The 18,079-nt window shown below is 35.6% G+C and overlaps 1 protein-coding gene across 4 annotated transcripts in view; it reads right to left on the bottom strand.

Moving 5' to 3' along the window:
• The window catches only part of Nek1 (NIMA related kinase 1), a 115,043-nt gene that overhangs the window by 38,752 nt on the left and 58,212 nt on the right, over nucleotides 1-18,079 (bottom strand). Inside the window, exons 17-23 of one of the 4 annotated variants that reach the window (XM_051182461.1) lie at nucleotides 16,772-16,855; nucleotides 16,251-16,334; nucleotides 15,773-15,850; nucleotides 15,019-15,114; nucleotides 5,733-5,861; nucleotides 3,081-3,146; nucleotides 2,779-3,007 (exon numbers count right to left, since the gene is read on the bottom strand). In XM_051182461.1, the coding sequence (XP_051038418.1) occupies nucleotides 2,779-3,007; nucleotides 3,081-3,146; nucleotides 5,733-5,861; nucleotides 15,019-15,114; nucleotides 15,773-15,850; nucleotides 16,251-16,334; nucleotides 16,772-16,855 (766 nt within the window). The remainder of the gene's footprint in view (nucleotides 1-2,778; nucleotides 3,008-3,080; nucleotides 3,147-5,732; nucleotides 5,862-15,018; nucleotides 15,115-15,772; nucleotides 15,851-16,250; nucleotides 16,335-16,771; nucleotides 16,856-18,079) is intronic. The other 3 variants (XM_051182462.1, XM_051182463.1, XM_051182465.1) reach the window with 3 other exon arrangements.

The raw sequence follows: 18,079 nt of genomic DNA, 5'->3' as shown, positions 1-18,079 counted from the left end.
AGCTTGGTTTGTGTATTTCTTAGTACTTCAGATTGCTGTTCCTGTGTGCACACATGGATCCAGTCTTGAGCAGCTTCTCAAAGACTTTGGAAACTGAACTAACAGACTACTGTCCAGGCCCCAGACTACGAGTGTGGTAATATTTTGTTTATGATCTAACAAGTAAAGCTTCCCTGAAGATCAGAGTTCAAAGCTAGATACACTAGTTAGCCATAGAGGCTTGGCATTGGTGGCTCACACCGTTAATCCCAGTACTTGGGGTCACACACCTTTAATTCCAGCACTAAGAAGGTGGAGACAAGAAGGGATATGGCTGTGTGGAGAGAGAGCAGTCAGTCTACGGAAGCAGTCTGAGGATGCAGTCTAAGGAGCAGTCAGTCTGAGGATGCAGTCTGAAGACAGGATTGCCCCTTTGGTCTGAGCATTGGTAGAGGTAAATACACTAGTGGCTGGCCTCTTTGTTTCTCTGATCTTTCAGCTTTCACCCCCTGATAGCTGACTCTGAATTTTTATTATTAAGAAAAATTAGAATTCGTGCTACATAGGAGGTGGAATACATGCTAAGATCCAAAGAGCACTGACAGGCTATGAAAAAATGAACTAACAGCAGAACCGTGAACCACAAGAGAGAACACAGGATCTTACAGCTAACCCACCTTGGCCAGCTCCTGCTAACACAACTGTATCAACATTCTCTGTGGGATTTAAGCAATTAGGCAATCTTCAAGATGAAGACATGGCTAGAAATTATTTGACATACAAAGAAATACAAAATCTCAGCTGTTACAGAAAACAGTCAACACAATGTAACCCAGATGTTGCAATTACATAACAACTTAAAAGCAGCTATTATAAAAATGCTGCAGGAAGTAATCATGAGCTTTCTTCCAAGAAAAGAAACCAAATATATTAAAGTAATTACACAAAACTCAAATTCCAGTGTTTATAAATAAAAACTGTACAATAAACAAACAAAGCCATGTCCATATGAAATGGTGTTTTGTTCTACAGGTGTTAAAATTTATTGTAACAGATACTACCTTCTGATGTGGTGAACACATTTGCTGACCTTTTATTGATTTAAATGTATTAACTCTTTTTTGATCATATTCACCCTCAACTCCAGCCATACGTATCTTTCCTCTCACCTCATTTCATGTCCTTAAAAACAACAACAACAACAAAAACCCTCACTGAGTCAAATTTTTGTAGTTCATATACTCCTGAGTCCAGGATCATCAAAAGAGGATGATAGAGATAACAGGATTAAAGAAAACTGACTGCCTCTCCCCCAGAAGCCATGAGCTGTAAATAGGTAGCTAGAGAAGGAATCCCATGAACTGCTTCCCCCTCCATGCTAGAATGCTGACTGGCTTGATCTTCTATAGATGACCACAGCTACTGTGAGTTTACGAGTGAGTATTCCTGTCATGCCCAGAAGATACTGTTTCAATCCAGTCCTCCTCAACTTCTGGCTCTCAAGATCTTTCCACCCCACCATTTCCATAACAGTCCCGTATGCTTGTGTGCTCTCTACCCTCACTCTGTCGTGTATGTATGTTATAGTGTATGGTATAGATAAGTCTACTGGTGGCTGATCTCTGTGCTTACATGTATTCTCTGTACTTTGACCAGTTGTGAGTTTCTACATTAATCACCAGCAAGACCCCATTTTAAACTCTCCCTTCCATACTAATAAGTCTGAACCATTTCTTGGAGTCAACTGTAGAACCCATCATAATAAGGATCTAGTCAGAGAATTGTGTTTTGCTATCCATGCTGAATTATATCAAGTTCTCTTTACAAGACTGGGAGCTAGGGATTGTGGTTCACATCTATTATTCCAGCACTTAGAAGACAGAGGCAAGACAATCATGAGCTCATAGATAGAGATATACAGTGAGACATAGTGAGATCAAGCCTGTAACCTGAGTCCTGGTTGTTCTCTGTCTAAACCCTTGGTTGGGCTTTGCCTCAGCTAACTACTTTTACCAAGTACATTTTACAGTTTAAAGAAACTACTTCCTTGACTTCCAAAGACTCATTTCTGCCATTGGAAGTAGTCTCAGAGTAGCCCATTATTATTAGTGTGTTATCAATTATAATTGCTTTTCTACTGGTAACCCTTTCCATTATATTCTATCCTTCTGAAGAGGGACTATGCCTTAACTGTCATGTTTCTACTGCTTAAGAGTGGTTGGCATTCAGCAGATACTCAATAAGGAATTACTGGGCTTCTGAACAACTCAAAACCAGGTGAAACAAGCATTGCTCACAGCCACACTTGCCTATTTAGAGCGTGAGCTCAAAAGAACATAGACTTCTGTTTTGTTCATAGTATCTCTAGTGCCTAGAACAATGTAAGAATAAGAACACAGCAGATGCTTGGCAATTCTTGCTAGGTAAACTACCCAGCATCCAGAGGCAGAGGCAAGAGGATTATGAGTTCAAGGCCAGTCCTGGATACATAGTGAGTCACTGTCTAACCCACCAGGAAGTTCCTTCACTTCATCAAGAACAAACACACACAGATTAACATGGTGTAAAGGGTCAAATGTACAATTTAAATACATTTCCTTAGTTCTCCTCTCACTAGACTCTTACAGTGTTTTTCATGTTCTTTACATTTTACTGGAAGATACTATATGCCCATGTGGAAGATGTACAGAACTTTCCTACCTCCCTCAATCTATCTACATGCTGGTTCCTTGGGATAGCCAGGATTCAGGTTTGTGTGAGTGCTAAACCACAACAGGACATGGCCATGCTCATACGTACACTCAGTTGCAGAGAAGGACATATCAAGTGTCACTTCATCCAGAGGAATCACAAGCTGACCTCCGACCTCCCACTTCTTGCGGTCAGAGGAAACAGTATTTTCTTTCTCATACTCTTTGGCATCTTTATGAACAACAATCTCACAAGAATCGGAGTGATGCTGCTTTTCCTTGTCATCTTCTTGAGCTTTAAGATTTTCATTTAACCTACGCAGTATTTCTCGCTTACTCTGAAAGAGTTACACTTTAGTGAGCATATTATTAAATAAAATGCCCCACAGAATCTTTGAATACTGAACTTACTGAAATAGTGTTGTTGCTCTTTTGCATTTCTTCTGAACTTTCTTGGGTACCAGTTAAACTTCCTTCCTTTAAACAAGAGTAAGAGATTAAAACCATTGTAGAACTCTATGCTGAAACAGTTGATATTTTTGTTACTTTTAGTTCCTTATTTATCTTACCCCTATGAACTTTTCACATTCCTGTAAAATGTTAACATAGCTTCTTTCATTATCAGTAATGATGAACATTTAAGCATTGTCAATTAGTTAATAAGATTAATATATATTAGGGTCAATTCCAAGTTATATGTCATGTTTGTGGATTACTGCTAATAATGATCTCTTTGTCCTCCTTGGTATCTAATTTTTGATAATTTAAAGTCAATTACAGACAGATAAAGAAAATCCATATTATTTGTTTATTAGAGCTAGGATAAGGGTCATTATTTTTTGCTTAAAAAAATGGTTCTTGGGGCTAGAGAGATGGCTCAGTGGATAAGAACATTGGCTGCTCTTGTACAGGACCTGGGTATGATTCCCAGAACCCACAAGATGCCTCACAATCAACTGTAACTCCAATTCTAAAAGATTTAACATTCTCTTCTGGCTTCTGGGGGCACCTCTGTGCAGACAAAACACCCACATATATAAAACAAAAACATCCTAAAAAGATATGATCCTGGGGACTGTCTCAAGTAAGTGTTCTACCAACTTAGTTAAATTCTTAGTCCCAGGGTAGTGCTTTGGTAAAGAATTCAAGATGTATTATTTTGAAACCATCTTTTTACACACACACACACACACACACACACACACACACACACACACACACAGCCAAAGCATTAAACATAATTGACAACTAGCTTTCTTCTCTATGGGAGGAGGTTAGCAAGAACAGATTCTTACTCATTTGTTACAATAATAATGTAAATTCTGCTTCTGATTAGTATAATAAAGATATTCTTAAAAACTTGTAATTTAAAGTATATGAAAAGATTATTTGTTATAAAAGCTATGACTTTGTGTGACTAAATAATCTTCAAAGTTTTAAATAAGCAGTTTCTATAAATACAACACAGTAAGAAAAAACATTTAGTCTCAGAGATTATGTCAAATTTTACAGTATTTGAAAAATATAAAAGAATAGTGATCAGATTTAAAGTAACAAATGTAAATGAGACAAGGAGGGTTTTACCCAGGAAAGCAGTCAGAGAGATGAACAGCTACTTGAGATGTGAGACTGGGTACCAGGAAGGAAACCACACAATGGTATCTAAAGTTGCTGTAAACAATGTGGCATATGCAAAGTCATGATCAGAAACAGATAAAACATACTGGGAGAACAACAGATTCTTATACAAAGCTCTGAAGAGTGACCATGATACAGTTTTATACGTTGCCTTATTTTCAAAATAAGTGCAAAGGCTGCAAAAAAAAAAAATAATCTATATGGTAATCAATGACCTTTGCATCGTGAAACAAATCTAATGAATCCCAAGAAATACAAGTCACAGACTGCAGCTACTGGAAAGGAAAAGAGGTTACTAAGTTGTAGGGCTCAGGAGACTGTTTTCAGGGCCATTAAAGTCCAGCACGCACTCCACTTTCCCAGCCATTTCTTTTATCCAGAACAGTTTTTTTTTTTTTTTTTTTAGACAGGTAACCTGGTGCACACTTGCAAGTTGAAACTACTTGTTCACACATTTTTGTTTGTTTTATTATCTGTATTCAGAAGTAGAAGTTAAAAAATGAAAAATTACATCGAACATCATTTACCATGTTAGAAAGTTTCAAATAGTTGGATTTTGTTCCTAGAGCTAGTTACTTTAATTACCAACGAGATGCTATTTTTTTTAAAAATGTTAATCACAAGGGTTAGGGTATAAAACTGTTTGCCACATTATTTTCAGTATATTGCTTTCAAATGTTTTTACTAAATTCATTTAATGTGTGGGTATGCTTGCTGCTGCTGCTGGGGTTACAACTACATAAACATGGAAGTCGGAGGAAAATTTGTGGGAGGCAATCTTTCCTTCTACCATGTTGGTCAGTCTCAGGGATCAAACTCAGGCCGTCAGGTGCCATGGCAAGCACCTTTCCCCCATTGAGCCATCTTATCAGTCTGTCCTTGTTTTAACATAGAAAACAGAGTCATTTCAACATAATGCCCCTACACATGATCTCCCTAATCCCTTGACAAAATCCACGAGTGCTCTATTCTCATATTCAAAATGGTAAGTGCATATAACACATGTATCTCTTCCATGTACCATGAATCATCTCTAGACTGTTGCAATACCTAAAAGAATGACATGCTATACACGGTTTAACGGCATGAAACAGCATGCAGTACCACAGATGTCATCAGTATAGGCCTGTGTAACACACATCAGCAACAACATGACTTTCTTCGGACTGGAAACTGACTCTTTATAGGGACTCTCCAGGAGCAGAGTGCTCAAGGTATATTTAACCATGACAGAGTCCTGGATAAAATCTATGGGCAGAAAAGTTCCAATATTCAAAGAAAGCCAAAAGAAAAATTTCCAAGAAGATACTTTTTCTCTAGAAAAACAACAAAGAGGACATTAGGGACTACTATCAATTCATTAAATTTATTTTTATTTAAAATAACCTTTAGTCTCTGAGGAATCCTAAATTTTATGAAACTTACCAGGCCCACTTCTTTCAAAGCTGATGTCACAGAAATAACAGGTCTCATTTGCTGCTTTGATGGAGAACCCGAGGTTTCCTGATGCTCCAAAGGTGGAGAAACATCTGAACTCCTTACCCTCACCACCAACTGCAGAAGACAGAATACACAGCTAAACACACCAGGTTTATATCTTCATGGAGAAATAAAAGGCTCAAATCTCTTTTATGCATAGTACAGATAGTTTCTCATTCCTTAATTACTCATTGGGTTGGTCACTATGATATATGCTGGTAGAACACTGAACAAGAAAATCCTCTGGCTACATATGGAAATACAGCCATGTATCTGTCAAATACTTCTAAATAAAATTGGCTACCACTGCAATAGCAATGCCTTATAAAATGATGCCTGCCCTCTCCCCCGACACACAAAAAGTCTTCTATGGTCACCAGGAATGCTCAGTAGTTAAGAGCATTAAGTTACTTCTCTTACAGAGCACCTATGGTGAGTTCACAGCACCAATACAGTAGCTCACAATCATTTGTTAACTCCCGTTTCAGGAGATCCAACGCCACCCTTGGCTTCCATGGGCTCTTGCACACACTTGGTGCACAGCATCTCACACAAGCAGACACACATACTCATAAAAATAATATAGACAAAAACAATCTATGAAAGTCTTACAAAACATTCACTTCTAAACTATTACTTTATTTTAATCTAATACACTATTTGGTGTAAAAGTAGTTTATTAATTTTGCATTTCAGAAAGAAATGCTTCTGAAATTTCTACCAATGTACTTTTCTTTCTTTTTTAAAAAAAAAAAAAGTTTGAAAACCCATCTTTCAACACCAGGGAACTTATACAAATATCAACATGAAAAACAATGGATGAGTGACAGGTCCAGAAAGTAAAATTTACCCATTATATCAGTGTTTCTTTTTATTATGTACTAGCTATTGAGACTCTAATAAACAAATATTGTGAGCTTAAAAATTTATTATTTCATAATAGTGTGGATGTGTGTGGACACAGTATGTGTGCATGTGAGCCAGATGAATCAAGGTTCTCCAGAAGCTAGCATTTCAGGAGGTTGAGAGCTGCCTGATGTGGGTGTAGAGATATTCAGGTGCTCAGGTGTTCTCCAAGAGCACTCCTGAGCCATCTTTCCAGCTCCCAAGACAGTGAACTTTTAAATAAAAAAAACAAACAAACCAACAAAGAAACAGGCAATGAAATTAGGTGTGCTATTGGTAGCATGGAGTGAGTTACTGGTTACTTTAATGCTTTCTCAATCACTAAGACTTTCAGTAAATATATATTTCAGGAAGTATTTACTTAGCTATGAATAAAGTGGTAATTCTAATATTTAGGCATCTAGGGTTTTTTTTTGTTTTGTTTTGTTTTATACCAGTATCTATCCATTTAAACAATGGGATAATTGACTTAACCACAGGTCAATATAATTAATTATACTCATTTCAAGATGTGAAATAAAAATTTAAAGTATCTAGAACTCATAACAACCAAGTATTCTCACTGTGAAGGATTATGCTAAAATATTTTTCAACTGTTTTGTTAACAAAAGAATATATATTCAAGGCTTCTCAGATTCTATGAAAGTAGAAATAAATCCCAAAATTGTCCTATACAACGTCAGCATTTTAGAATATATTAAAAGTTATTTTTAAATTAAATGATTTTTACAAAAACTGGAGCAGACACCTGTAAATCAAAATTAAGGAACTGCTTAGAAACACTGCTGTTGTGAACAATAGTGACATTTTAGACTCTCGTGCCAATTCTCTTGAAGAAATACTTTTTAGTATTTCAATACATGAATCTAATGTGATTCTTTTATAAGTAAACAAATTCATAGGACTTGATAGAATGTGCTAACAAACTGAAGGTTGCATTATGTTCCTATCTGCACCAAATGCCATCTAGATAATGGACGCCATAATGAGTAAGACTTAATGCTCTTTCATCAAGGGTGCAAACTATAATGGAAAGGGGTAAGTGTAAAGGAAATCTCTGTTAATAAGAAATGCTAAGTAGTCTGACATAGAATGAAAGAACAACAAGAAAGAGCAAGAACTGACCGTGTAAGCCAGATGAGGTGAAGACAGCAACCTCCCCAGCACCCAGAGCCTGAACAGCTCTTCAGATCAAAGTTGGACACTGCTGCACTCAAAGCCTCAAACTTACTAGTGTTGCGATTTTTCATTACTTCTTGGACTCTCTGAGATTCAGTTTTTTTCCTCTAACAAAAGAGTTATATCCACATTTTCTCTTTTCTGAAGAGATCAAATTGATTAAGTTGTGTGAAACACACAACAATTATTGATTTAACCTTTAACAAATAAGGTCATTTGGTTTAAGCAACAAAAGCTTAGATTGAGCTACTGATTAATTAATTTGCAGATATCAACTTTCTGATGTTTAGAATGCAGAATTAAAAACAAAAAGTCATCAGTGTATAATCGGTGTTTAAAGTTTAGGCAGAGCACTGGACATTTTAGAACAGAAGTTCACAACACACAGTTATCCACAAGTCAAATACTTTACAAAATTCAAAGAAAACTAAGATTCAAAATGATCAAAAAGTAATATAGTTGTATGAATAATTAAAGAGAAGTAAGACTATATATAAATAAAAACAATTTCACAAAGGAAATTGCCCTTAGTTCATTTCAAGTCATGATTTTAATGCCTTAAAAGTCATTTTTTAAATCATTAGGCAGGCACCTATAAATAGGGGTATAAAGGAAATCCTTTAAAAAGAAAAAAGAAAAGACCCATACTCTCACTGCTTCAATGAGTTACACTTCACTTAGCCATAATTATTTTTGTGTTTATATGGAGGCCAAAGATTGATGTCACATATCTTCCTCAATCATTGTCCAACTGATGTTGGTGGTGGGCTCTCACTGAACCTCTTGAAGATTCTTTCTAGATTGGTTGCTCAGGGAACCAAGGATCTTCTTTTCTCAGCCTCCCTAGGACTGGAACAACAGGTGTGCATTGCCTTGCTCAGTTTTTACAACAGTGCTGCGGATCTGAATTCAGTTCCTTAGGCTTTCGATAGCAGGAACTTTGCCACTTGAGCCATCTCCCTATCACATACTTGCTAAAGAGTTCATTCTGGCTAGGATGTAGTTCAGTGGTAGAATAGCTGTCTAATATGAGGAAGGAATTGATAAGTAGAACCAAAAAATTAACTTTTTCTTATCCACGTAATTCCTATATACATAAGCACAACTACTATATAAATAAGATACTAGTGCAACTCTGAAAATGTAGGCACATGGTCTCAGATACTCTAGGGAGGGCTGACGTCGGAGCTGAATTAGAGTGTCTAGCATTTGTCTAACAAAGTCCTGGCTTCCATCCCTAGCACTGCATAAACCTGGCTTGCTGGTACATGCTTCAAATTCTAGTACACGGTAGATGAAGGAAAAAAGAAGTTCAAAGTCATCCTAAGCTACACACTAAGTTTGAAGATAGCCTGGGCTATGAGATTCTGTCTCCAAAACAAAATAAACCAAAACTCTCATGCAATACTTAGCTTTGTTCCAAGATCAATATGGCAAAAACCTTGAGTGTGAAAATTCTTTATCTGTCTTAATATTTTTAAGGAAGCTATAAAACGTAATTAGTAGAAGTATTTCTGTATTAAACTTAACCTTTAGAGAAGCCGAAATAGACAAGCATGTAAGTTAAGATTGCCAAGTTAAACAGGGTCTGACACCAGAAAGTAAGAATCAAGACAAGCTATGCTTATGTGAAGATGGAAGAGCTCAAGGGAAGTCATTCTTAAATTAAAATAGTCACATACTCTTAAAGTAAGGTGATAGTAATAAATGGTAACTATCAAAGGAGAAGATATTTCACTGACCCCTCAATTCAGAAAGCTATCAAATGGGAAATAAAAAACTGAACTCCAAAACAACAAAGTTTTTTTCAATCTTCTCCAGGGAGAAGTTCTGGTATGTTAGCCAGTACTATGTGGTCAGCCCTGAGCACATACAGATGAGCAACACTAAATGGATCAGTAGGTTGTGTGTGTAAGTGTCTGTATGTATGTGTAATGATAATTAAAGAAAATGAGGTCATTGACTTTGACAGGGTGTGCTAATTAGCAGGAATTAGAAGATGGAGGCTACAGAGTGAAAATGGTGTAAATACAGTACTCATATATGAAATTCTCAAAATGAAATAGGTGTAAAAAAAAAAAAAAAAAAAACTGCTGGTGGTGATGTCAGCAGAGCAGCAGATGGCAGCTGACTTCAGGAGATTAGCCAACCAAGTTAAAACAAAACAAAACATGATCAGTGGATCCAAGACAGACAGGCAAGGCTCTGAGACCACAGACTATAGAATGTCTGTTGCTTCTGCTATGCTCTACATGTTTGCTGCTTCCAGCTTTCTCTGGTATCTGGCATGGTGTGGATAGGTGTGGGGAGATTCCTACTGTCTATAATGTAGTGTGTTTATCTCATGGAAGCGTCCTGTTCTACTGGGCATTTTACCTGTGGATTATTATGAAGATGATTTCTTCTTAATTTGTACTTAACTGATATTAATGAAAGTTTAAATAGAGTTTTGATGATTAAAAATAAAACAAGGACGTGTCACACACGAGTTTCTTATTGAGGAGCCATAACCACTGTAGCTCAGGTTAGTCATTAAGAAAAACGATTTGAGTTTCAGTAGCCTAGCTAGCTTAAATTCTTTTAACCTTAATGTTAGGAGATGGTGTTCACAGGTTTTGGAGTACATCATAGCTGAAACAAAGCTTTGAAAATAACTTAATGTTAGACTAAGATGTTTTTGTTAAACAGTTTTGAGGTGAAAACTCATGAAGACAATCTAAAGTTCTAGAAAGGCACATAACTGAAGGAAGAATTCTTCATTAAGAATTAAGGTCAGGGAATAAGAATAAAGTAGCCTAAGTATTATTAGTTGATATGTCTTTTTTTGACTGTTTTTTAGACATAAAAGTTTAGGTTTGTGATTCTTTTAAGATTCCTTATAAGATTACCTTTCAAGATAAATAACGAACACAAAGCAAAAAACAAAAAACAAAAAAAAAAAAAAAAAAAAAAAAAAACCTGAGAAGAATATCTTGCTTGCTTACTCTGTTAATCTATGACAAGTTGCTTGGGTATGAATGTATGAAGGCTCTTGGGGATAATTTGTTTTTCACCTGTAATACATAAATTGTTTAATTATGTTAAGGGATATGGAAAACATGTTTTTTTTTTTTTTTTTACTTGTATTCATTGTAATCATTCACTTGGAAAAACAGTGTAACCATATTGTATAGAATTTTCTGGGGTAAACAAGCTGTAAAGAAAGAAATGGAAGGAGGAGGAAGAAAAATAGAAGAAAGCATCAAGAATGAGAGAATTTGGAGGAAGTGTTAAGAGAGTTGGAAGGAAAACATCAAGAACAAAGTTAGAGTTAGAAGCAAAATATCAAGAGAGACAGAAAGGACATTTCTTGATAGAGATAAGAGGAAAAATATCAGAAGAATAAAAGAAGGAAACCATTAGCAGAGTGTGTGAGTGTCTTTCCCCTTTAACCCACTTTGATTCCCTTTGAGCCCTGGGCTGCTGGAGGCTGTCTGCCCCCAACCCCAGGCAGTGATAAAAACAAACAAAACAAAACAAAAACCCACAAAGTTTTATAGAAGACAAACCCCATAAAGTCTTAATAACCAAAAAAGTCAATTTTAAAAATGAAACTGATCACATGGCAAATTAAATTGATTGCATGGCTAGAATATTTACTACCTTCTAAGCATAGTTTTACAAAACTCATCTAGTTTTAAATATAAAAATTTTCAACAGGACTAAAACATTGATTTGAAAGTCAGATTTGTGTATGTTTGTGTATATGTATAAATATATATGCATGTGAATTTGAGACTGACATGTTTGGTGCCTACTGTACATATACATGTATGTGTGTGTATGCACACATGTCTCACAGGCTGGCTTCTGTCTCATGGCACAAAGGCCAGCATGGACTTCAACTTGTGCCTTGCCTCCTGAATGCTGGAAATACAGGAAAGAAGTGCCATATTCTGGATAAGACATTATTTTTTTTCTTATGGTACTAGGAAATTGAATCAAGGGCTTGGCTATGCTAGGCAAGCCGTGATTGTTGAGCCATATCCCCAACTCTTAGAAGACAGGCTTTAAAATAAACCTATGGAAGCACAAATTTATGCCATGTCCTCACAAGCTTCACAAATTTAAGAAATTTTCAAATTACACCATCATAGGGTTTCAGTTACTACTATACAATTTTCTGTTTCATATTTAATTTTACTATGTGCTGAAAACTTAATCAGTAGTGCCACCAAATGACAAAAGAAAACATGCGACCAAAACATGGAGCAAGCTTTACAAACATAAGTCGTATGGATTTATCAAGTGTTAAGTCACAGAACAGTGACCATCACTCCACTTCTATTTGTGGATTAATAAGCATGAGACAGTATGTCAGCTCCATGTCAAAGGGGTCCGACTTCATATTTTGAATACAGAATAATTTCATATGTAGTTCTGTAGCACCTAAGGATATGTCACAGCTAAACTTCTTTTTGAAGAACAAATCCAGACTAATTAGCTGTCAGAACTAAGATCAAAAGTCAGATTTACCATTCCAGACATTTCCCCTCCCTATAACAGGCTCTTTCAATAAACAAATACTTCTTAACAATCTTCTATATACAGATTTGAAATAAGTTGTCATAAAATTCCCAACAAATTTATCCACATCATGACAAAGCTAATCCTAGGCTGGGCTTTCTGAGTTATATGAATTTGAGCGGAAGAGGCATACTATTCTAAGTAAGTAGAGCCTATATGTCCAGAGAAAACAGTAACATTTGATAAAGGTGCTATGCTAGTGTCCTACATGCCAATCACTGAATGAAATGAGACCCAGACATTCACCCTATCTTGGGGGACACAGGCAACCAAACAAGTAGAGCCTGCTGCCAAAGGCAGCCTGTGTATGCATATTGATGGGAGCAAATAAATAGCTGACCCAGAATCTGAGACTGTGGGGGAAACACATGTCAAGCACAAAAAGTGGAACCCATGTATCAACTATTATGAAATATCTGATGTTCAGTGAGACTTTTGTCTAAATTCAGACTTAAAAAATAAGACTGGACTACATATAAGTTCATCATATTTGATGGAGATATTACTACTCCACCTACTTTCATGGTCTATGAAAAATGTTAGAATGGATTAATTAAAAATAAGGAAGAACAATGGCCTTGACATTTGCAATTGTGATACTGTACCTGAACATGATGGTAAAAACCTCACCATGATAAAGACTTACAAAAACACATACACCCCCCCCCACACACACACACACCCACACACACAGAGTTTTAGCCTGCTATAATCTTTGTCAATGTGAAAGGTAGCATGTACTAGTAAAGCTTTTGCTTCTTGTGCTGAAGACATAATCCTAGGAGACATAACAAAGACTGTTTTCCATCACAGGTTATGCATGCCCCCAGAAGTAGGCTCACAACTATTTTTGAGGGCAAGGAAAGTTTGGAAGAGATTTGGGTAATATAAGAAATGACTGCCTCTGACTGTCTGAACAGTGATTTCTACTTTTGAAATGTTAATGTGCCAGTTACTGCTGCTGACCAATGCTGTATGATGCTATCCATGCCTGAAAAGCAAGGAACACCACACTAAGAACATGAGCCAAATATGAAATCAAATGAAGAGAGGTGACACTCTGGCCAGTGGACCAGGGAATCATTCCTAGATATCTGAAAAGATGGGACTGTACCATTATTCAAACCTTGTTTGTGCTAAGTCTAAAATCTAGACTAGAAAAGGGATGATAAGATGAAGGTGAGTTCTCCACTGTTTAGTTTTGAAGTTAAAGAGAAAAACTTAAGTGACAAAGACTGAAGAACTTAGAAAAGTTATATCCAAAATTACATTGGATGTTAAAAAAAACTTATTGAGAAATTTTTAGTATTATTTCTGAGCTCTAGAGTTCTGATTCTTTCATTTATGATCTTTGAAAAAAAATCAGCTCAGTGAGACATAAACTAGTATTTCTTCCTATTACAGCACATAGTGCTGTACTGCATCATTTCTGTTAAGGACAAGAACAAGTCTTCCCTATTATCACTTAACATTGTCTGAGACATTCTATGACAATTAACCTAATACAGCAATTAACACAATAACAACAAAAGACTAACCTTTCAGAAAGCAGAGAAAAATTTTGTAAGAATTAAGACTTTGGCACCAGAGAACCCAGGGCCAGTCTTAGTTCTGAACAGAACTGTAAATGTGACTTCATGTAAGTATTTTTTCTGCTGTGTAAAATAGTCAAAATTAAAGGCAAAAACAACATAATCACAGTAGTTACAAATGCCTGCAAATTATAAATAATAAACTAGAGTATCTCTTATAGCATATCATAGCAATACTGTACTCTAAAATCCCACAAAATTAAAAGAAAATTATAGATCATGAAACTTACTATGACCTAAACCATAGGCAAAAATCTACAATTTATCCAACTACAAGCTATATTCTGTTGGAGATAGAAAAAATAAAATTATAAATAACCTACAAGTAACTTTTATAATAAAAATTTTAAATACAAAAATTAGGATATAAAATAATGAATAGACACCAAAAATGTATAAACACATCATTTCTTAAATTTAACTCATAAGCTTAATGTTATACCTATACAAGTTCCAACAGGATTAAAACAACAAAAATCACCATAACAAAGAAAAAACAAAGCATATGAAGGAAGGAAAGAACCAGAACTGTGAAAAGGAGGGTAAGCTCAAATGAATTAAGAGTACTAGGAGGAAATTCAAGTATATTCTAAAGCTACAATCACCAAGTAGGGCAGGCAGAAGAGCAGAAGAGACTCACACACAAAGACAGCTTTTCTGAATATACACGACAGAGCCATTTGTAAATATTTTAGGAATGTAAAAGATCTTGAAGTAGCAGTATAAATCTGTGGCAGATTATTCTTAAATTTGGAAGACAAAGGGTGCTGGGGTGGGGTGGGGCTAGAAGGGAGAGGAAAGGGTGAGAAGGGAGGGAGAGGGAGAGGGAGAGAGGAGAAGGAACAGAACTCAGGAAAAAAGGGCTGCTACAGCTTGGTCATGGACACTTGCCTATCAAGAGCAAGGCCCTGGGTTTGATCTTCAGTGTTTCAGTGTTTACATACCTCAGTGAGAGCCTAGGGCATGAATTGGATTAAGCAGAGTCTTACCTGCTCTTCCCACACTCTCTTCTCTCTCTCATAGGCTTCTTTTCTTTTTCGCTCCAACTGCTCTTTTAGTACTGCAGCACGTGCATTTGTTTGGGCCTGAAAATGAAAATCATTAATGAAATGATAGTTATCAGAAGGACAATCTGTGGTCATAATCCTCCAACCTGGCTCTAACATAACACCGTCTTTGGGCCAACAAAGTAGAACATGTGTGGTTCTGAAATAAAAATGTATACTCACTCTATACCCCTCTAACCATGGACAATAGGGATCAGTTTATATTTGCCAAGTGAAAATAAGTTCAATACATTGGAATGGAAATTAAGATGTAAACATTAAAGACAACTTCTATACATAATTCCATTCATCTTCAGGGAAACTTGTAGATTTCATTTTTAAGGCTACTTTTTAAAGATATATAAGCCCAGCCTGGCCTCAAATTCATGGCAATTCTCCTGTGTCAGCCCACTTAGTGCTGGGATTATTGGAGTAAGCCTATTCTGGCTATTTCTTTTACAGAATTACATGTGTCACAGTTTTATGTATTTGCACCATAATTTCACGTACTTGCTCTTCATAAATATTGTATAAAGAAGAAAAATGCTATTTTTCAGACATTGTAAGGTGACAGATAAAGGGAAACCAAAAGTTAAAGCAATATAAGAAAATGATCCATCTATATAAAAAATTTTTGAGAAAAACTTTTCTCTCTCAGCTTTCATTTTCCTAAGAAGTTGTATTATGTAGTCTATACCTTAAGTAACTCCATCTTTTTGAGCCTCAAGTCGGCCTCTTCAGTTGCTTCTGGTCCTTTGGTACCATTAGCTTCTTTCTAGAACAATTGTCAACATACCACTTAGCAAATAGCAGCCAATCTCAGCGCCATGTGTGCCTGAACTAACACCATGTGAAATGAAACCATTGAACATGTCAGTTTTCTCCAAGAGCTGCAAATGAAGTCTCCAGAGCAAAAGACCAAAGAGGGATGATGTCAAGTGGTCTTTAATCCCTTTTGGGACATTAAGTATATTCTCTATTAAAATTCCTATGGAACAAATGATCTTACCAATTGGAAATCATGTATTTAAGATTTAGTTCATCCCTATATATAGTTTTCTGGTCTGTTGACCTTCATTTTTCTTTTTAACAATTTTAACTTTTATTATTATGGACATGGCATACTTAAACTTAATCTCTTACAGTTACTTTTTGAAAAATTGATTTTTACCTACATTCTCACCACGAAGTTTGGCTTTAATCTGTTGGCGCTCATTGAAATTTTGTAGTCTTATTTGCCTCAATCTTGCCAGATAAACCTAAAACAGGAACAACAACAAAAAAACCAAACATTCACTTAAAAGGAAAACTATGAACACTTTTACTGCTAAAAAAAAAAAATTATAGAAAAGTGTTAATCTGAATATAAGAAACAAAAGTTCTGAAATTTGGTTAATGAAAATGAAATATTAGCTTTCAAGTATTTAATTTAAAGCATTTTTCTGCAAAGAAAGAAATATGTTATAATTACAAATTTTTAAATTATATCAAAAGAAAAGAAATCAAAATTTAGGACTGAGTAACAGTTATGGAGCAAAATTATGACACAGCATGTCAGTCAAAATATATTAACAGGTTCCTATAGACTTACAAAATCTTAAAATAACTGTTAAGCATTTTAACCATGCAAGAAAAGAAGGCGGTGAACTAAAAAAATGGCTGCGTGGCAGAGGTTCTGAGCATGCGGAAAGCATACCTCTTCCTCATTGTTCCTTGGCTTCCCTCCTCTTGAAGAGCTGGGCCTGCCTCCATACAGAGATGCCAGGTTTTGCAGGATTCCCTGTTTGTCATTTAATGTACTAAGTTTAAAGACTGAGTGGGGCTACATTGCCCTTCCACCTAGGCATATAAGCATGCCACTTACTTCTCTTGGACAATACTGGCCACTTCCAGATCCTACATTAAGAAGCCCTGGCACTGTCTATGGCCATGATGCCATGTAAATTCAGTGAGAACAGAAGCCATTAAACTCCAAGTATTAATTATTTAAAAACAGCGACATGTTTTAAAAGCCATTAAAGGTTTTTAGGAGTGTTTTCCTCATTAAATCCCAAAGTACTATTTTTTTTTAAAGATCCAATCCATTTCTAGATGTCTGTGTGCATACTACACAACATACAAACTTTTATATTCACCGATGATTTCAAACACTGTGCTGCTTATTAATTATGAGACTTTTAAATCAATCTCTGTTCTCAGGTACTCGATGTAAGAATACTATAAATGATTAGCCCCAGGCACAAACTGACTCATTTCCAAATATACCTTACTGATAACATGGAATTATCTGACTAGAAATTATTCACATGCTTCACCAAAACTGCCAGATTATCCAATTATCTACTTTCTCTTCCTTCAACCTACAATCATGTTTAAAGTTTCTTCAAACTTAAAGAGTTCTTAATCCACTTTCCCATCTATTATCTTGTATCAGTGTGTGGTAAATTTACTTTTATACTCATTATCTCCATTTTCTTGACAGTCAATCATTTTTAACCCTCTATAAATCTGGCTTCTAATTCCAGTATAATTAAAAAAAATTGTTTTTAAGTCACCAGTAGTGTCAGAAATGATTCAGATGGATCTTTTTGAGCAAGTCTTTTCACAAATTGCTTTTGACTGGACCTACTTCACTTACACATATATGTGTATTTCTTTAATAAATACAGGAGGGTCACTATGGAAAATTTTAAAAATAAAGCATTAAACATTTATAAAGCTAACATTTTAAAAATAAAAGCATTAAACATTTATAAAGCTTAAAATGAAAAGGAAATATCTCCCAAATACCCTTTTATTCATATGCATGAATGCATATAAGCATGTTTTTATAGAAATGAACATTTCTACAATTCTGATTTTTAAATACACAATTATAGTTTCAGTCCTTCCTCACATTCACTAACACATAAGAATAGATAGGTGGGGTTAGATGATATAGCTCTATGGTAGAGCACTTGTTTGGCACTTCAAGGAGGTCAGTATAATAGGAGTGTGCGTGTGT

The sequence above is a fragment of the Phodopus roborovskii genome, unplaced genomic scaffold (genome assembly GCF_943737965.1).
Source record: "Phodopus roborovskii unplaced genomic scaffold, PHOROB, whole genome shotgun sequence".
NCBI classification, from domain to species: domain Eukaryota; kingdom Metazoa; phylum Chordata; class Mammalia; order Rodentia; family Cricetidae; genus Phodopus; species Phodopus roborovskii.
The sequence above is the reverse complement of the archived record's forward strand: the minus strand, read 5'-3'. Positions and strand labels throughout refer to the sequence as shown.